Source organism: Vespa velutina, chromosome 4, assembly GCF_912470025.1.
Source record: "Vespa velutina chromosome 4, iVesVel2.1, whole genome shotgun sequence".
Classification (NCBI taxonomy): Eukaryota; Metazoa; Arthropoda; class Insecta; order Hymenoptera; family Vespidae; genus Vespa; species Vespa velutina.
The window spans coordinates 7588399-7609964 of NC_062191.1; the positions used below are offsets into that span (position 1 = coordinate 7588399).

The 21566-nt window shown below is 25.3% G+C and overlaps 7 protein-coding genes across 7 annotated transcripts; 1 reads left to right on the forward strand and 6 right to left on the reverse strand.

Moving 5' to 3' along the window:
- Nucleotides 1-70: 70 nt before the first annotated feature.
- On the reverse strand, nt 71-3209 carry LOC124948517 (lipase 1-like). Its single transcript, XM_047492237.1, has 8 exons — nt 3206-3209; nt 3021-3094; nt 2121-2301; nt 1394-1508; nt 844-1084; nt 596-754; nt 296-523; nt 71-226 (listed from the first exon to the last, which is right to left on the reverse strand). Exons 1-8 carry the CDS (start codon nt 3207-3209, stop codon nt 71-73), a joined length of 1158 nt encoding a protein of 385 aa, XP_047348193.1.
- A 604-nt stretch (nt 3210-3813) lies between these two features.
- On the reverse strand, nt 3814-6304 carry LOC124948966 (lipase 3-like). The gene is made up of 7 exons (XM_047493392.1): nt 6031-6304; nt 5429-5609; nt 5182-5296; nt 4861-5101; nt 4613-4771; nt 4316-4543; nt 3814-4244 (listed from the first exon to the last, which is right to left on the reverse strand). Exons 1-7 carry the CDS (start codon nt 6190-6192, stop codon nt 4092-4094), a joined length of 1239 nt encoding a protein of 412 aa, XP_047349348.1. The 5' UTR covers nt 6193-6304; the 3' UTR covers nt 3814-4091.
- Nucleotides 6305-6702: 398 nt separating this feature from the next.
- LOC124948967 (lipase 3-like) lies at nt 6703-11617 on the reverse strand. The gene is made up of 7 exons (XM_047493393.1): nt 10188-11617; nt 9560-9740; nt 9335-9449; nt 8964-9204; nt 8708-8866; nt 8410-8637; nt 6703-8336 (listed from the first exon to the last, which is right to left on the reverse strand). Exons 1-7 carry the CDS (start codon nt 10347-10349, stop codon nt 8187-8189), a joined length of 1236 nt encoding a protein of 411 aa, XP_047349349.1. The 5' UTR covers nt 10350-11617; the 3' UTR covers nt 6703-8186.
- A 149-nt stretch (nt 11618-11766) lies between these two features.
- On the reverse strand, nt 11767-13267 carry LOC124948968 (nucleoporin Nup37). Its single transcript, XM_047493394.1, has 4 exons — nt 13009-13267; nt 12651-12848; nt 12200-12567; nt 11767-12120 (listed from the first exon to the last, which is right to left on the reverse strand). The coding sequence occupies exons 1-4, from the start codon at nt 13156-13158 to the stop codon at nt 11868-11870; spliced, it is 969 nt and encodes a 322-aa protein (XP_047349350.1). The 5' UTR covers nt 13159-13267; the 3' UTR covers nt 11767-11867.
- Nucleotides 13268-13591: 324 nt separating this feature from the next.
- On the reverse strand, nt 13592-16241 carry LOC124948419 (protein MCM10 homolog). The gene has a single exon (XM_047492011.1). The coding sequence runs from the start codon at nt 16187-16189 to the stop codon at nt 14039-14041; it is 2151 nt and encodes a 716-aa protein (XP_047347967.1). The 5' UTR covers nt 16190-16241; the 3' UTR covers nt 13592-14038.
- Nucleotides 16242-17989: 1748 nt separating this feature from the next.
- Nucleotides 17990-20229, reverse strand: LOC124948422 (gamma-soluble NSF attachment protein-like). The gene is made up of 8 exons (XM_047492020.1): nt 19968-20229; nt 19810-19877; nt 19657-19741; nt 19477-19494; nt 19173-19380; nt 18862-19110; nt 18518-18769; nt 17990-18430 (listed from the first exon to the last, which is right to left on the reverse strand). Exons 1-8 carry the CDS (start codon nt 20015-20017, stop codon nt 18221-18223), a joined length of 1140 nt encoding a protein of 379 aa, XP_047347976.1. The 5' UTR covers nt 20018-20229; the 3' UTR covers nt 17990-18220.
- Nucleotides 20230-20474: 245 nt separating this feature from the next.
- LOC124948423 (DNA polymerase epsilon subunit 3) lies at nt 20475-21403 on the forward strand. Its single transcript, XM_047492021.1, has 2 exons — nt 20475-20653; nt 20928-21403. The coding sequence occupies exon 2, from the start codon at nt 20949-20951 to the stop codon at nt 21336-21338; it is 390 nt and encodes a 129-aa protein (XP_047347977.1). The 5' UTR covers nt 20475-20653; nt 20928-20948; the 3' UTR covers nt 21339-21403.
- Nucleotides 21404-21566: the final 163 nt, after the last annotated feature.

A 21566-nucleotide genomic window follows, 5' to 3' on the forward strand; every position in this document is an offset into this window, starting at 1 on the left:
TCCGACAAATATTTACACAACAACGTTATAATTATTTAAATCTGTAGAAATTTAATATTAATCTGAAGCTTTATGTTATCATCTTTTGCATTGTCTGAAGTAATCTTTTATGAAATAATTGTGGTGCTTGGTTTGCAAATAGAAAATCCAAATGAGTAAATTTTTTAAATGGTATCTTATAATTATCCACCAGATGTTTTAATTCCTTCGATAATCGAAGAACATCCTAGAAAGAAAACAGAATAGACAATAAAGAAGCACTTTTTTTTATCATATCTAAATACAAATTACCTACCGTGACATCCGACAAAAAATCATTTTCGGCGTAATATAATATTATAGGTACCGAAATTTTAGATGTGTCATAATTAGGTGGTTCTCTGCTATTATAGATTTTTAGATTTTGCTCCGGTCCGTAATCATATTGCCGAAACTTTCCAGAAAATATCTCTTGATTATAATGATTTATTACCTTGTATGACGTACCAGCAGGAGTATGACCGAAAATTATAGGTAATAATGTCTAAAACGATGTAAAACTTTAGTGTTTCTTTCTACATTTGTTCAACGAACTAATAATATTGTTACAACTTACATCGTTAAATTGAGATTTATCAAAGCCACTAATCATGTTTAATCCCAGTGTGCACATTTTATGTCCCATGGTACCACTATCGCAAAAATATTTTAATAAAAATATTACTGCATTGTTTAGTGGAAATACTTCACCTTTACTGAAGTTATGTAACATCAACTGTAAAAACATTTAATTTTTGTAAAATGTACATGATGTATATATATAGACCAATATATTTCGAATAGATGAAAGTTAATTCTATGTACCGATAACTTAGCTGTAATAGGAGTTATAACATCTATAGGACTATTTAAATGACTCATGTAAGCAACTGGAGCAAGACTAAACATTAACTGAACTTTACTAGCAATATTTGGTCTTAGGGAGGACATTATGTAGAATCCTGTTGATCCCATAGAATGACCAATATAAGTTATATTATTTTTTGTTAAATTTGTAATATATGATATCATTGCTGGTATATCATATATACCATGTTCATGAAAACTGAAATAAAAAAATTATGTAAAAAATATTTAATAAATCTAGAATTTAAAAATAAAAATATTATTTTTATTAAATATATAAAAATCGATAAAACGCGCGATAATATCTTTCGATAGATGCGTGCATAAAGAAAAGAAAAACAAAATGAAGTAATAGCGGCGATTTGCGAGCAATAATAGTCACTTGCAAATAATATTCCAAAAGAATAGAATCTGTAAATATCACTTTTCTTTTTTTATTATTTTTTTTTTTTTTTTTAATAAAACCTTAGAAATATATGAACGTAAAAATATAGAAATACATACATACCTAAATTCCCAAAATTTGGAATCTGATGTTGACAAATACTTGTGCGCTTTTGAATAAATATTACCACGATAATTACCAAGCCATACGTCATATCCATAATCAGCTAATAGAAAAGCTAAAACAAAATGGATATTTTTTAAATAAATGAAAACAATTTTTCGATAAACTATAACAACTTCTTGCGTGTATGCACCGTTTATATTGGAGAAAATTAAAACAATAGACTTCATATCGAAACTAATTAGGCAATTCGCTTAAAATTACAAGCAAGACATCTTCATATTCATCAAGTATTCAAGAAAATGTTTTATAAAATTTCAGTAAAATTTTAAGCCATTTCGTTAATCGTAAACTTTAAATTATTTATAATAAAATGAGAACAATCTCTTAAATCAAACATAATTCTGGAAAATATCATGATTCATGCTGAACTTCACAAACAGAATTTAGAAATTTCACTTATATCAAAACATTTTCACGATGATTATGAAACCAGCATGAAAAAATATTAATGTAATAGATTATCCCAATTTATAGCTTATTTGTCGCAATTATATACGTATAATACTGAAAAATGAAACCATTAAATAAAGATTTAATAATATAAAAATGAAACACACAATATATATATATATATATATATATATATATATATATATATATATATATATATATATAGAGAGAGAGAGAGAGAGAGAGAGAGAGAGAGAGAGAGAGAGAGATATACCAAGAGAATTTTTTGGACCGGTTAATACCCAATGAGCAGAACTACAAAATAGGCCATGTTGCAACAAAACGGGGGATGATTTAGATTTGCCCGGAATTCGATGAAGCGTCAAAAGATAACCGTCTTCCGTCGATATATAATGTGCCTCGGAAGGATAACCATATTTTTGTATTAGGGGTCCCTAAGAAAAGGAACAAAAATATTAAATAAAAATATACTAAATATTGCAGGATTTAAAAAAATAATTTCAAAACAGATAAAAAATAATATTTCTGTGAAATCAAAGAATTAATTCAGGTGACTTGGAAATTAAATTTAATATAAGAAAATAATAGATATATTAATAGTATAAGGGTCATGAATGTAAAAAAAAAATCTATAACAAAATAACAGACGATGGTATGTTGTCTATCTTTATGTAAATAATAAAATCAACTTTTATCTTCGCCAATTACTTAAAAAATATTTCAATTGTAAGAAAACTATAAAAAGAAAATTATTATAAGAACTATTATAGGGAAAATGAAATTTATAGAAAATAATAAATTTTTTCAAAATAGGAAATGATCGAAAAAAACAAAAACATTTACACTTACAGTGTCGAGATCAATGTCCGGATTATATTTTCCATTGGTTGCATAATTATCGTTAGATAAAATCTTCTTAAATATATTAAAATTTTGTAGTGAATTATTTCTCCTAGATGCAATTGAATTAACAAAAATGTGAATAATGAGAAAATGTAAAAAAATTATTTTCATTTTAACCACGATATTTTCTATAGTGTTTCTTATTTTATTTTAACATATAAAAGTTTTATTAAAACGTCAAAAGATCTTTTGCTATCATACAACTAACATTACGCGCGACAAATGCTCAATTATAACATTTATACCAGACTGGAACTTTTATAGATGCGTCCTCGTAATGCTTCACAAAAAAAAGAAAAACGTATTCTTTACAATTATCAAATCCTAATCACATAAATTATAAAATGTTAATGTATATCACGGATTATTATAAAATGTCAGACACGTACATGTAATATAATTTTGACAAGAAGAGAACAATGAACGCAGACGTGCCCATACTCCTGAATTTTACCACGGAAGATTCTGGTATCGTTTAAGAAACGTGCTTTGTCTTAAATTTTATTTACGTCAGCAGAACTTCTCTCTAATTAATAAATTTTACGCGAAACATTAAAGATATCACATCTCAAGCGTTTATATAATTGTTTAAAATGTTAAAATATTACTATTTTTTATCAAGTTTATCTTTATATTAAAAAAAAATGACAATATCTTATACATTGCAAGAATAAGAACTGCTATTTTTTATATCTATCTTGTAACTGAAAAGATCGATTATGAAATTATATTATTAAGTATAATATTATTACATGTTGATTGATTTTATCTAATATTTCAAATGTATTTATGTCATCACAAAAACTGCATTTTATTATCGAATGGATGGAAAAAAATATCAAGATATTTCTAATTAACATTTATATGAAAATGAATACATATATCAAAAATAATATATGTTTAGTTAAAACGATGCATGCATACTTAATTATTATTAATTAATTATTTACTTAATATTGATTAATCCCAATACGAAGACTGTATAAGTAAAAATTATAAAGAAACGTTTTTATTGAGAAATAATTTAATAATCCGAATATTATTTTTCTATGATAAGCTTTATTACATTCATAAAATATTTATATTTGGATAACAATTTTAACTTATAGACCTGTTTTAATTTTCCTTTTATAATAACAGAAATATATTTTCATTATTTTATCATTTAAAATTGAATCATTTTCACTATTATATTATATGGTAGAGAAAAAGAAAAGTGTTATGAAAATATTTAATTAAGTAACAGATATATTAAGATATTGGAGAAAACATAAAAACTTGTATACATCTGTCAATATCGACAATGTTCCTTTTACTATCTTTATGCTCTATCTTTTAATGTACTTAATATTCTACTATAAACTAATTCCGGGGCTTGTATAGCCCACATAAAGTCGATATGATTAAACTTTTCATATGGTATTTTGTACATATCAACGATGTTTCTTAATTCCAGTGGTATTTGAAGTAGATCCTAAAAATGTTAAAAAGTTATTGTAAAAACGGTAAATTAATGAAAATCTATTGTAATTAAATATTACATACCTTAATATCAACAAACCAATCGTTTTCAGCGTAATAAAGTGCTATAGGTACTGAAATTTTAGATATATTATAATCAGGTGGTTCAATACTATTATAAATTTTTAAATTTTGCGATGTGCCGTAATCAAATTGTCGAAACTTTCCAGAATTCACTTCTTGCAAATAATGTACAACTGTTTTAGTTGAAGATCCAGCTGGCGCATGACCCAAAATTACAGGTAATAACGTCTAAAAATGAGCAAAATATTTGTATTAACAAAATATTCTTCAATCTATTTAATAATATAAATAACTAACAGCGTTCATTTGAGGTTCATCAAATCCAGCAAGTAAAAATATTATGTTACGACATATTGCAGTTTCTATAGAATTCATATCGCAACCATATTTAGCAAGAAATTTTATTAAATTATTATGTGGAAGAAATTCATTTTGACCTAAAACACGTGCGAGAAACTGCAAAAAAAACAAAAAAGAAATTTTTTATTCTCATAATATATATATATCTCAATAAATTATGAATATAAATAATTAGTAAACATTACCTGTAAATCACGAGAAAAAGGGGCCAAAAATCGTATAGGACTTTTCATATGAGTCACGTAAATAACTGGGGCAAGACTAAACATCATTTGAACTTTATTAGCAATGTCTTGTCTCATAACTGACATTACATAAAATGTTGTTGTTCCCATAGAATGACCAATGTATGTCAAATTACATTGTTTCAGATTTGTAATATATGAAATCATCGCTGGTAGGTCATATATACCCATTTCATGCCAACTAACGTACAAAAATATTTTATAAAATATTTATGTAAAATTAAAATTTTTTAACAGAAAAATATTGTTTCAAAAGAATACCTAAAATTCCAAAATTTCGGATCTTTCGTCGACAAACTTTTATGTGCTTTTGAATACGTATTACCGCGAAAATTACCAAGCCATACATCATATCCTTCATCAGCCAATAAATAGGCTATACAATAAAGCAAAAATTACTTACGTAAATAATTATTCAACAAAATTTAACAGGAATTGTGATTCTATCTTAAAGGCACAATCTTCAAAAGTTTATAGTAATTTAAAAAAAAAATAGAATTATATATACCAAGACCCTTTTTTGGACCAGAAATCACCCAATCAGCAGAACTCGCTAATAAGCCATGTTGAACTAATACGGGATGTGATCCGGATTTTCCTGGAATTCGATGAAGTGTCAAAAAATAACCATCATCAGTCATTACAACATGTATTTCAGAAGGATAACCATATTTCTTTATCAATTTGTCCTGAAATAATCAGTAAAGAATTTAGATTAGAAACATAATCAATATTATAATGATTATTTATAATTTCATAGCTTCTAAGGAATGTCTTTTTGTAAAAAAAAAAACTGTGTAATTTATTAAATAGTCTATAATTAAGATTTAGTACGATACAAACAAACTCTAGCTATTATAACGATTTATTATTGCAAATGTATGATTCAAAATGTATTCTTATTTTATTTATTAAATAAGATGATAAAATTCACTTTTACATCTAGATTATTAACTTATAAATCATTTATCGTTTACTCACTTATTATAAGTAAGAATTAAATTTACTAATAATAAAACAATTAGATAAATAATTATTAAGAAGAATAACAATCAAAGAATATAGAGATCAAGCGTATTCCTTAAATTTTATTAATTTAGATAAACTTACTGTACTAAGATCGATATCTGGATTAGATTTTCTATTAAACTCAGTAGAATTATCGAGCGCATATTTCTTCATTTGTTCATCATTTATAGAAATATTCTCCAAGCATGCAACCATCTTGACAAGAATGCAGATGGTGAAGAAAAATACGAAAATTATCCTCATCTTAATAGCGATATGTTACTTAGTTTTCTTTACTATTTCTCTTTATATAAATCAGTTAAAATCAAGGTCAGTAAACGTCAACAAATCTTCTGCCTTTGCTCGTTCAAAGATGTTACAACTAAGACGGCAAATATATTACTGTCGTATTAATACTTAAATTAATCTCAATCAAGAGCGTTTATAGATATGAAATCATGTTTACTCGAAAGAAGACAAAGAAAAATAAACTTATTGAAACAAGAAAGAATTTATTAATTCTTCATTATTTAATCATTATCAAAAACTTCGATCATAATATTATTTTAAATAAATAATATTATGTCATTTTCGCTAAAATAAATTTGTCATTTTCGGTACAATAAATGTCATTTTTAAATTGTCATTGTCGTTTTTAAAATAAAAGATATTTACTAAATTGGTTGATATTTTTGTAAAGTATAATTACAAATATAAATTTAAATCTATTTATTTTATATTTATAATTAATAATCTTTATTTTATATGATTACAAGGTACTTCTGAAATTTATTTTTCATCGTGCGATTGTTACTACGTTAGCAAATTAGAAAATTTTATTATTAATAAAGTGAAAACTGTCATACGATATAATGACATTTTTTTTCTCATATATATTGTAATATGCTTATACCAATTTTAGACGTTTCAAATTCACAATATCGTATAACTTTGATTTTAAATCGATTATAATGTAAGGTTGGAAATTAATATCACAAAATATTCTCTTTTTTGAAAATAAACATTCGACGGACCAAAAGCCATATACTAAATGCAGAGAAGATTTAGATTGTAATCCGCATTGAGATCCTATCCTACTCTCGTATCAATTCTCGAAATCAAATACATTTCTATAACTATTTTACTATTAAAGTATAAAACATTGAAAGAAATGATGGCAACATTTTCTAAGATCTAATTTTGAAAAGATTCACGTCAGAAAAATTTGACAGATTATTATCACTAATCGTGTTGTTTGAAATCAAATACGATTATCGAGATCAAAAAATTATTTGTAAATCATACTGTTAGATACTAATCAATAAAATAAAAAAATTTATAATCCGTAGCAGGTGTTACATTTCGATATCTAATATCTTCAACTTCATCATGTTTATTATCACAATATACTTATAGTATTATATTAAACGGTTTATCGTTATTATCTAAAGCATTTAATCGATTCCATGGTACCCATTTATACTTAAATTTTTCGCGATAATGCTATAAATTCTCAAAAACAAAGAAAAATTTGTATTATTCCGAATTTCCGAAATCTATAAAATCAAATATTTATGAATAGATGAAAGATATAGATAGAATTAGAGAAAGATAAATATATTTCGTTCCACTTGAATGATAATGAAAAATAAAATAAAATGATTAGCTTAAAAGATCATTTAGATGATCAAACAATTTAAATCAAATATTTTATTGAGCATGTCATTTTTGTTACAGCAATATCATGAAAACCTCCAATCGTTACATAAAAAGTGAAAGTTTAGACATGAATATTAATATATATGAGCAAATAAAAAATAGAACTTTCTAATATTTGTATTCCGTATCTAATAAACAATAAGTAAAATCTCATTACTTTAACTGCAACGAAATTTTTATAGTGCCTCTCTCGATAAAAAAGAGAGATATCGACCGAACAATTAAAGATCGATCGATATCTATTTTTCTATTCGATTGATCATACTTTTTTCAATAAGATTCAATGAAAATAAAAAATGTTGAAGTATAAACATGTATACTGTCGATTAATAAGATAGACTACTTATATAGACTACTTATGCGTATTTAATTTTATTTTAGTTTTTATATTATTATATTAATTATGTATATTTTCTAATACTTTCAATAATTCTCATGTAAGTTAATTATTACAATGTCATAAAAATTTTAATGAAAAAAAATAAAAGCATAAATCTTTGATACATCTATTAATATGTTTCTTTTACTGTCTTTATACTTTAGCTACCTTTCATTGTACTTAGTATTTTATCATAAACTAACTCCGGCGCTTCTATAGCCCATAAAAAATCTAGATGATTAAACTTTATATAAGGTATTTTATATTGATTGATAACATTTTTTAATTCTCTTGACAATCTAAGAACATCCTAAAAATGGAAAAAAATAGAATAATAAATATAATATTTTTAATTATTCATTGTGTTATTAAATGTTACCTACTGTAACACTCGCACACCAATCGTTGTTGGCATAATATAATACTATAGGCACTGAAATTTTAGATGTATCATAATCAGGTGGTTCTACGCTATTATAAATTTTTAAATTTTGTTTTGGTCCATAATCAAATTGCTGAAACTTTCCAGATTGTATTTCTTGTGCATAATGTACCATTGTTTTAGTTGAAGCACCAGCTGGCAAATGTCCAAAAATTACAGGTATTAATGTCTAAAATACAATGAAAGATAGATAAATGTGTTTCAGTTTGTTTAACACACTAAATATTTCTGTAACATACATAATTGAACTGAGATTTATCAAATCCGAAAAGGGCAAATAATATATTGCTGCATATTTTATGTTCCAAGATATTAATATCACAACCATATTTGGCAAAATACTCTATTAACTCATTATGTGGAAGAAATTCATTGTTACCTAAAATATCTATAATCAACTACAATTAAGAAAAAGAATACTTTAGTTTATAAAATTTTTTGTACATTTGTAAAAAATTTTAGTACATTTTCAACTTTAAGAGAATAGTAAATTACCTTTAAATCATGTGCAAAAGGAGCTAGCAAACGCAGAGGACTTTTCATATGTTTCATATAAGCAACTGGGGCAAGACTAAACATCATTTGAACCTTGCTAGCAATATCTGGTATCAGGGCGGACATTATATAAAATGCTGTTGTTCCCATAGAATGACCAATATATGTCAAATTGCTTTGTTTCAGATTTGTAATATATGATATCATCGCTGGTAGATCATATATACCCATTTCATGCCAACTAACGCAAAAATATTACATTTCATATAAAACTAGGATTTAAAAATAGAAAAAATATTGTTTCTAAAGAATACTCATATATTATACTATTAAAAAAAATATATAAAGATATATAAAATTATATATTATACCTAAAATCCCAAAATCTGAAATCTTTTATTGATAAACTTTTATGTGCTTTTGAATAAGTATTACCACGAAAATTACCAAGCCATACATCATATCCATGATCGGCTAATATAAAAGCTATAAAATAAAATAAGAAAATATTTGATATAAATAAAAATATCTTATGAAAAATTGTTACTTTATTTTGTACGAATAAAAATAATCTTTAAATAAAATTGGAAATATACCAAGACTCTTTTTTGGACCAGTAAGTACCCAATCAGTGGAACTCCCTAATAAACCGTGTTGCACTAATACTGGATGTGATTTGAATTTTCCCGGAATTCGATGAAGCGTTAAAAGATAACCATCCTCCGTAGATATAACATGTGCCTCGGAAGGATAACCTTCTTTTCGTATAATTTGCGGCTGGAAGATATCAATATAAAAGATTACAATCAAGACATATAATATTTGTTATAGCAATTAATTGTACAATGAAATAAATATAAATACATAATAGAATTTGAATCTAGTACAATACAAGGGACATTTACTTATTTAGAATAAGAGATTATCTTTTAAAAAAATCACTACATGAATTAAAAAAAAAACGTTGAAATATAATTCATATTATATTTTTATCTGAATGATAAAATCTCGTCTTTATTCTGTACTAATAAATCATTTACTACTTAACAAAAAAGAATTTACAAAAAGAGAAAAAAAGAAAACGCACTTAAATATAGTCAATGACGTAAATTTATAATATCGTATGAATCGTACCAATCATAAACAAGTATGGATAGATTTATATAATGTTTCTTTAATAATCAAATTTATATTTAACAAAAATAAAAAGTCGTTTCTACTTACAGTATTAAGATCGATATATGGATTGTATGTTTCATTATTAGAACCATGACGATACTTTGATATAAATTGTTCAATTATTTGAATATTCGGAAAAAGCGTCAAAAGTGCAACCTCAAAAATTAAAGTACAAATGATAAAAATATATAGAAAAATCGTTGTCATCTTAATTAGAATGTAATAATGTTCCTTGATTTTCTTGGTGAAATAAGTCACAGTAAATGCTTAAATAACACACTTGTTTTGATCAGAAATGTTTACAAATTTGACATTATACATTGTTTTTATAAAGATTTACTGTACTTCTGCTATAACAAATTTGTATTATGTTCTAAATGTCTTCTTTCCTATTATTTACGTATATCTAATCGCATGCTATATATTCGCATTACTAAGCTTTTATGCGCAAGGTCAAAAAGTTAACTTCCCTCTAATAACATATATACAATTAATCTCATAAATATTCGGATAACGTAATGATAACAAAATTATTGCTTCATATATTTATTCATATGCTTAACGAATTTATTTTGTTGTAATAGGTTGAAGTACTTCAATACACATACGTACAAAAGCGTTACATCCTCCTCCATAGTCAACGGACTAAAATTCCATAAAAAACTTATGGGATTTACTGGATTGGAACATTAAAATAACGCCGATAAAAACAAAAAAACATATGAAAACTCATTCAATAGAAGAGTGGGGACGTATACCGCAAAATTATTTAGAAAAAATAATTTTTCATATGCCTAAGCGTGTAAGAAAAATAATTAAACAAAAGGGACAATTAACAAAATATTGAACAATTGTTATAGTTTAGTTTATGTATTATCAAATAATTATGAACTGTTAAGTGGCCAAACATTTTTGAACTGTATTTAATTTTGATTAAAATTTAATATGTATAAAACAATAAAAAATAAAGTATATATTTTTGTACATATATGTATTGGAATAAATACTTTAACCTATTACAACAAAATGGATTCAGTAAACATAGGATAAATAACTATATGAAACGATAATTTTGCAATCATTACGGTGTTCGAATATTTGTGAGAGTAACTGTAGACTTTATTGAAAATGTTATTACAAAATCTCAATAAAAATTTATTATTTTTATTATTACAGTTATGTTTATTAAAAAATAATTATAATTTAATAATATATTATATAATAATAATATACAATTTTTCAACGCGTTCTATTATCAATAACGAGACAGTAAAAAAGAAACACATCTAATGGTGCGAAAATCATATTTTTTATCTCTCTTCGTTCCTTCATTTAAATTTTTGAATATGATATAATTAACAGTTTTTAACAATTAACAATTATGATATAAAGTCTGATCAATTAAATTTTGTTTTATTTGAAAAAATGATTATGCATATATATAAAGAATAATAATAATTCTAATGAAAACTTCATAACTAAATTCTCAGTTAGATCTAGTGAGATATAGATCAAAGTTATTTCATAAATAGCATAAACTATACTAAGCAGATAAAAGGGAAAATAGAAATCGGATTTTGAAGTATATATATTGTAAATGTATCTGAAGAATAAATGTGTGAGTTCTTACAAATATTATTGATTTATTTCTTTCAATATTTTACTTAAAAAAATACGTAATAATATAAATGTATATAAATATAAAAATAATAGTTTAATTGAAATTTAGTTAATTTTTATTTTCCAAAAATGAAGTTCTCTATCACTACCTGCACAAATATATGGATATTTATAATGCCAAGACAAACCTCCTACAATTTTAACTTTCCCATGTAATATAACTTGTTTTAACTTGAAGTTACTAACTTTTAATAAATTATCAGGTCTGCCAATACTTGCTACAATGTGTTCATAAGTAGGAGAGAATTTTATTAACAAACCACCTTCTATATAAAGTGTCCCAGATTCTAATGGTCGACTAAAATCATAAATTTTGTTATTATATTATTTATGATTACATGATCAAGAAATAATAAATTATGTAATTGAACTCTTACCTTGGTCTAGATACATCCCATAAAAGTAATTCTCCAGCTGCTAAAGAAACAACTTTTAATGGATTAGAACCCCAATCCGCAGAGGATAAAGGAAGTACTCCTGCATCAAGTGAAATAATTGCTTGTTGATTTCTAACATTATACATATGGATCAATCCATTTTTTTCTGCAACTAACAACTTTCCAGATTCTTCACTATGCCAGCATACACTCATACCAGGTGATGTTAAATGAAATGTTGAAATACATTTTTGATCTTCTTTAACAGCCCAAAGCTTGCAAGTATGATCATCAGATGTTGATGCTAATAATTCACCCTCAGGTTCATAAGAAATTGAATTTATATAATCTATATGGCCTTCTAAAATCTTAAATAATATAATTTATTTTATAAAACCTGATTATATGATTTATTATTATTATTATTACTATGTTTTCTAAGATAATTTACCTCATATATATTAACATCATTTAAATTACTATTATACATTCGTATTCTAAAATCTGTACCAGCAACACAAAATGTAAGAATTTTAGGAACAACACTTAAGGTTGTTTCTGGACTCCATGCAATAGCATTTGGTCTAGTGTCATGATGAAATGTTCTTATTAAATTATAAGCTATATCTTCCACAGTATCATCTTCATCCTACAAAATTTAATAAATGTATTAATATATATTTTATATAATAGATTTTATTAATATATCAAGAATTATAATTTTAGATAAGTTAGAAATACTCCCACAAAGTTACAATACAACATTTAATACATTAAAATTATTTACTTTACATCAAAATTTGATTTACCTGAAATTTGATTGTACCAATTATGACTTCTTCTTTCAAACCAATACAAATCAGTTGTTGAGACCATTCATAAGGAGAAAACTCTACACAATAGATTTGTCCTGATAAATTTAATTTAATTGTAGGGGGTGTACTCAATGTTTCATCCATTTCTTGTCATTAATTATAGAAAGGTATACATGCGTCAAAATTAAGCGGCATAACCTTAAAAGCATACACAAGAAAAATCCTCGTGGTTCTTAATTATGGGTTGTTTATGACATATTGGTTGGTAGAAATGTATTCTAGTTTTTTCTTTTTCGAGATATAATCATAGAAAAAGTATAATGTAGATTGATATAAAGTTAGCAAGTAATTCATATATTTGTCCAGAAATGTTTACATATATGATATATTACTATATTTTTTTTATATATTTAATAAATAATTTTTAGAAATTAAAATACTTTTTTTTTCGTAGGTACTTAAGTTCATTTATAAGTATAATAAGTAGTAAAATACAATCTTAAACTATTATTATTATTGTTAAATGATTTTCATAAACAATGTTACAAAATGAATGAATAGTGACTGTAACTTGATTGGCTAATGATTTAAACCACAATGATCTAATCTTAAAAAATTTAATTAAAAGCATAAAAATAATTATTTATGTAACAGTACACTATATTTGTCTTTTGCATTATTTATTTTAAACCTAGCGATATATTTATTTAAGTGTAACAAATTTCATAAATGTGATAATGGAATGAAATTACTAAAAGAGCTCAAATTTAATTAATATATTTAGATTATGATAAGTTGCATTTGTATGTCGAAAATGAATATATACAATTGTCATGAAAAAATAAAAATCCTAGATGACTCATATTGATGTTTATTTAGAATATATCTTGTCATTATATAAAAAATATGTAAATATTTCCAAAAATCGGATTTTGATACATATGTATACAAAAATGTTAAAAACATATTGTAATTTTTCTATACATCTATTGATACTATTTTTAATTTTTAGAGTTTATATCTACTAATTTGTTTTTGGGACTAAGAGATTTAAATCAGCATTTGTCAATGATGATCCTAAGAACTTTTCTTCACCACCACGCACAGATAAATTTGTTGTAATAATATTAGTTTTTCTTTCATCCATCATTGCAGCTTGTAACCAGTTTGAACTGTTACATTTTGTGCAACTATGCAGAGGTAATTTTTCAAGACTAACTGTTCTGTTACCACAATCTGAACATTTAAAGAATCTCTTAATAGCATTTATTACACGAATTGGATGTTTTTGTTTTTTACAAAAGTCTGAACTTGAAAATGCAGTGTATTTACATATTAAACATATTACAGCTTTGCACTCTATTTTAAAGGTTGATAACATCTTTTTTTCCATTTTTTCCGTCATTTCCAATTTATTGAAATATTTTTCTTTTTCTTCTTCATATGATTTTTCTATGAGATCTACATGCACAGATTTAGTTTCCATTAATTCCTTAAAATTATTTGGTAAAGAATTAGACTTTTTTGATTCTTGTGTTTCTTCTATGTGTTCATTAATTTCCCTTGTACGTTTGGTACCCCTTTTTTCGTTCTTTTCCAAACTTATTTTATTTGGATCTTTAGGTTTAATTATACCATTTTGTTGAACCCATTTAATAGCATTTCTTTTTGCAATATCAATTTGTCTCTTAGTAATAGGTTGAGAAAAATCAATTTTACCATTATTGCAACCTATACCTAAACGTGGCGTTGATAATAAGGATATTCCTGTATTTATCATTTTCTTTTCTTTATTTTCTGTAACAATAAGATTTTTATTTCCAGTACTTGTAGATTGTGAAGATGATGGTACTAATTCCATTTTTAATTGTTTATTACTATTCCAAACTTTTAATTTATTTATTCTTTCATGATCTTTTGCTATTTGATTATGTTGTAATTCTACAGAAATGATTCCTTTTTTTATTTCTTTGTTATTTTCAATAGATTTAGATCTATCATAATGTGTTTCAGAAAGAAGAGCTAAACGTTTTTGATCATGTGTACGTAATCTGTCACTTTCCTTTGCACGAATTGGAACAAATGGTTGCATACCATTACTATTAAAAATTCGTGATGTTTGTTGAGATTTACTTTTAGGAAAATCTGATGAAAATCCACGAACACTATTATTATTTGATCCTAAATCTGCTCGTTTGGAACATTTTTTATATTCTTGTTTGACATGATATATACAGAATTCACATCGGTTAATATTTACAATAGAAGTACATGGTTCTCCATTTTTCTTTGTTGATTTGCATTTTCCCATATCTTTTGATTTTCCAATGATCAACATTTTTTGAGGAGTATCAATAGACAATGTTGCCTGATCAATGTAATCCTTAGATTCTAGAATATTTGGATTTAGAATACCAATTACAGTACCAAGAGTAGTTTTCCAAAATGTTTTATAAGCAGCACTAAATAAAAAAATAGAAACTGTAGTCATGTTTTCAGATAAATCACTAATTTTCCATATACTATATGATGAGCCTTTTTGTGAAGTTTTAGTAGGTGATTTGTTAATTAATACTCCAGCTATTACCCAATCATTAGACAATGTACCTGATGCTATACATGTTTTAATTTTTGAGATTGTTATAGCTGATTTACCGTTCATTTGTTCTCTCATTTGTTTAGAAGATATAAGCGGATTAACAATTCTTATTCCAAAAAAAGGATCACTGTACACACTATTTTGCACGGGTGATAAATTTTTAACATTATTGTTCGATGTAATACTTTTAACAGAAAGTGATCTACTATCTCTTTCATATGTTGCAGAAATATCTTTCTTTTTTACTTCATCTTTCTTTAATAAAAGTTTTACATTACGTCCATATTCAGAATACTTTTGTTTTTCAAAATAACGTTTGTCTTCATCATCTGAAGAATCAATATTGTCACCAAAAAGTTCGTCAATATTTTCACTATTATTTGCCTTCTGATTACTAGTGTTGCACTTACTATTATTTATTTTGTCAATACATGTACTATTAGATATAGAATCCAAAAAATTATAGTCCATTTCTTTAATAGTTTTCGTTTTTGTAGATTCATTTTCTTCTATATCACTGTTTGATAAAAGATCATTCAAAATATTAGCTCCATCAGAATCATTATCACTATCCATATTTGAAATCGACAAATTTTTAATAAAATATAAACATTAATGTTATTTACCGCCTTTTGTCCTTAGCGTATAAGACTTCAGCGACAAATATGGCCAAATATTAACTACAAGCGCACTAGAGAAACATTGTTCCCACGTGTTCTCATTGCATATAAGCTTGTGTAGGTTATAATCCTCTAGCATGTAACATAGCATCAAAGTCAATTAAAAGTTTGTTTGTTTTTGTTGATATTAAATGTATTTATCGATCTGAAGAACAAGATTTAACTCAATTGAAATATTAAATTGAAATTATTTTATATTTAATGTGTTTAACGAGTTATGTGATGTTTAAATAACTAGATTATTGTTTAAATATTAGATTATTGTATTCTGTGTATATCATACATTGTTAAAACAATTGTAAAATTATCAAAAGTATTAATTTTTTAATCTAAGATATTCGAAAAGAGAAAGTTTCAATATTCATTATGGGAAGATATGATTTTTTGAAAATTCGCAAGAAAAACAATCACGCGAAATAACATGCGGAATATACTCAAGAGAAGACAGAGATCTTTGTGTAACAGCAAGTAAATTGGCTATATTGTTTGAATATAGTTTGTTCTTTTAAATATATTCTTTCTTTAATTATTAGAAATCATCATTATCATATATAATGTAGGATGTAAATAATTTATATAATATTTAAGTATATATATACATATATATATATATATATTTCTTTTTTTACTTCTTATAATTATTCTCATTATTATATTATATATCATTTCTATTGTAATATTAATAATACAATATCAAGAGAACTAGTCCTACAGAAGAAACAACGAAAAAAATAGTGCTGGGAGTTTTACTTTATAGATAGTGTGGAAATAAATTAATGTTTTGATTTTTATAAAAATAATATATAATATATAAGTATATATTCACTAATTATTATTTTTGATCAAATAATTGACAGAATCTTGATTTTAGTTACAATTTTATATATTTCATATTTGTTTATAGAATTCTACTATATCCAATCTATTTATTTATTATTAGCAATGTAAACTATTAGTACTTTAAAATTCAATTGTTCATAAAAATTGTTCAAATTTCATCAAGTATTATTATCAAGTATTACCTGTAGTCCATTGTTGGCATAAACCATTATAAAACCAGGGATGACGAAAAGCTTTAATGTGTTAACGCTATATAAATAACCAATTGTAATTTCATGCAATCATTAACGCGGAAATATGACTACGAGTTAATGTGTCAAATAATATAATTTTCTTTATTTATAATTCTGCAAAATAACTTATATAAATATAGTTGACACTTTTTATATTATATATTAATATATATATATATATATAAATGATAATAAAAAATGTCACTAGAAACGATCAAAGCTATAATAACAATAATAACGTAGTATATATAATAATATAATATTTACAGAACTCAATTTGATAAATTAATGTCACAAATAAATTTTTCCTCAGTAAAATTCATGTCTTACAAAAAATTTAACAGAAGGCCTCAACAATTTTAAATACATGTAAGTTTTATATAATATGTTAATCTATTCTGGTCTATAGTATAAAGCAGTTTGTTTGCTTGCAAATATAATAAGTTTACTCTTGCTTAAAGCATGTATGGTAATACACACATACACACACACACACACACACACATCATGTATGACATAAATTGGTATTACTTCTGTTTAAATCTTTCTGCATAAATAACATACATACATACATACATACATACATACATACATACATACACATATATATATATATACATATGTATATGACAAAACTATTTACTGCTGTTCCATTTTCTACATAGCCTGGAGAATATATCGTAATTTTCAATACATTTAAGAATTGTACTCTCATATTACAAGCGTCATCCTGCGTATATCCTCTTTAACATTGTATATTATTTAAGTGGAATAATGTAAGAAATAATACTTGAAATTAGATTCTATATATATGGAATTCTAAATAAGAATTGTGTATTTTATAAGGAAGGCAATCAACACAATCCACCCTCATAATCATCGGAATCTTCATTAGTATCCAAATTGTGTAGAGTTGTATTAGATATCTCATCTTCCACTTTATCTGGTATTTGTTCCATTGTATCACTAGATACAGAAACAGCAGTAGCAGATGCAGCAGCAGTAGCACCAGCAGCAGCAGCAGCAGCAGCAGCAGCAGCAACAGTAGCAGCAATATCATCTTTCTATTGAATGAATAAATCATAAATATATTGTTAATGTATATATAAAAGAAAATTATAAATATAAATATGCTCATCATATATACTTACAGAATTGACTTCAGCTTCAATTGTAGCTTGTCCAGTTAATTTGTTAGCATTAGGTGATACATATGATTCTGCTGCATTTGCTCTAATACCTACAGGTGGTACAGCATATACTTGTTGTGGTAGAGGTAAACCTCGAGCAAGTTTTGCATATTCAACATCCATGTGTTTAATAAAAGGACTGTTTAGAGCAGATCTAGCTGCATCTGCATCTTCATTATCATATGCTTGTAAAAGCATTTCCAAAGTTTGAACCTATTTAATAAGTTAATGATGTTAGTTAAAATTAATTAAAGATAATTAGTAGAAAGCATTTTATATAAAACGATATTTATTTTTAAAAATACCTCAGGTGCATCACAATAATTGCCCCATTCTTTAAATGCTTTTTCTGCTGCAACTTGATCACCACGTGCTAATTGTACTAATACTAACGCTACTGCTAGACGGCCTACTGATGGTATATGATCTATTTGTTGATGCATTCCTATTTCTCTGCGAATGGCATCTGCAGCTTGATCATACATTTGAAGTTTTACCAGAAGTCTTCCTACCTTGCTCATATATTCTGCTGCTTGTCTTGGACTATCTTCACCCTTTAATTGAAAAAGATTTTTTATACAGTTCATATTAATATTATACAATAAGTAATTTATACCATCAGAATATCTGCTGCACGCTTAAACAATTCTAAAGCTTGTTCTGGCTGTGTGGATTCTACCATTTTTCCTGCCTTATCAAGTACTGTAGCACCTGATTCAGGTGAACCATGTTGTTGATATAAAGAACAAGAATTATGTGCAAGTTTTGGTACTTCTGAAAGATTGCCCATTTCTTTGCAAATTACTAAAGTTTGTTCTATACTCCTGAAAATATATCTTGATGACTTCAAGTACAAGATAATATTAACACTTTTCTTTATAGTTAATAACAATTTAATACATATAATAATGAATACTTACTTTGCCGCATGAAACCATCTATAATATAATTCAGGATAATAAATATAATTAAATATATAATAATATCAATTAATTTTGCTACTATATATATATATATATATATATATATATATGTATATATGTGTATATATATATATATATATACACATAATACGATAATATTGATTTATGAAAGGATACGCTCTATTTTGTTTGTAACAATCAGAAGCTTTCATCAAGCACTCTCTACATTGTTGATATGATTTGGCAATTCGAAAACAAGTAGCTAAAATGAGTTAAAATATATATATATTATTAAGTCACATCATTTGCAAAAGTGATCAATTATTTTACCTGCATGTGTATATTCATCAGCAGCAAAATCGAAATCGGGCTTCCATTTTAATAAAGAAGTTTTTAAGCTGTAACAATTATAGCAAAACAAAAATTTTTTATTTCGTGTTGAAAATTAAGTTTTTCACATTATTTCTTTCGTTATTCAATAATAATACCTTTTCTCGGCTTGCCGTATGTGAGTATTGCCTTCTTCGATCTTTGACATTTTTCTCCAAATGATGTCAGTTGATAATTAATCTTCACTTCGACAATTCCTTTTGTTAAGGAATAAAACAGTGTTCGATTCCGATATTACTTGTGACAGATACTTCTTGTCAAAGTACTGTGCACTCTTTTAATTCCCTAAAATTGATATTTTTTAGTTAGAACAAATGTAAAACAAGATTTTTTCGTACTCAATATATTTGTCAACGCAAGATGGCGTTGTTCGACACAAATGTAATCGTTTTTATTGGTCCTATTTACAAACTCAGTAAATAAAAATATGATATATAAATAAAAGGTTTATTGCGATTGACTTAATTAATTATTATATTTATAATCATAAATTACAGAATATATTTCTTTTTGGTTTTGACAATAAATCAAAATAAGTTGATAAATGACATCTGGCGACGGATTATAGAGTATCTATAATACATTCATAATCCGTTCTATTTCATTTTCTTTAGTTTCGATATTATGATCGAACTTTTGTGATTGTTTACTACGATGGCCCTTAGCGGAAAACAGCGGGAAAGCAGTAAAGCAGTGCATTGTAAAACCTTATTTTTCGTTGGAAGTATTACATTTCGGAAGAAGTACAAACGTGCATGTACACATATAATATTAAATATTGAAGGTAAATGCAACATTTAGACATTACTTTAAATTTATACTTTTCTATGTGTAATGATATATAACCTATACAAACTGTGTATTACTTTGTTTGATAATATATATAAGTAAATATATATTGATAAAATATTAAATAAACACTAAAAACACTTTATATTTATATAATTAAAATAAATATTATATAATACTTATTTTATTATATTATTTTCATTTATAAGGAATTATTTTTTTGATACATTCAACTTATTCGCTTTTTATTCTTTATTTTCTTTACTTAGGCTTTTACACAAAATAATTAAATGGCTGAACGATTAGAAGATTTAAACCTTCCAAATGCAGTTGTTACTAGAATTATAAAAGAAGCTTTACCAGATGGAGTTACTATAGGAAAAGATGCAAGAACTGCTATTGCAAAAGCTTCATCAATTTTTATTTTATATTTAACATCGTCAGCAAATATAATAGCCAAAAAAGCAAATCGTAAAACTATTAGTGGCACAGATGTTATACAGGCAATGGCAGACATAGATTTTGATCAATTTGTAGATCCTTTACAAGAATCCTTAGAAAATTTTAAAAGAACTCAAAAAGAAAAAAAAGATGCTACAACAAAGAAAAAACAGATCAAAAAAGATGAAGATGAAGTAGTTGAAGATGAAGATACTGGAAAGGAAATTACAACTTTATAACATAGTTGACAATAACTTTTTGTATTAATACTTCTAAATAATATAAAGTCAATTGCAAAAATGCAGTTTTTTTATATTATTATATATTTATTATTATAACCATTATATATAATAATTATCAAATATAACAGTATGATGTTCACTTTTTCATAGATATATTTATTCTTTTATCTTGTGAAGAAGGGTAAAAGCATCACTTACATTTTATAATTACAATAATTTTTGTAT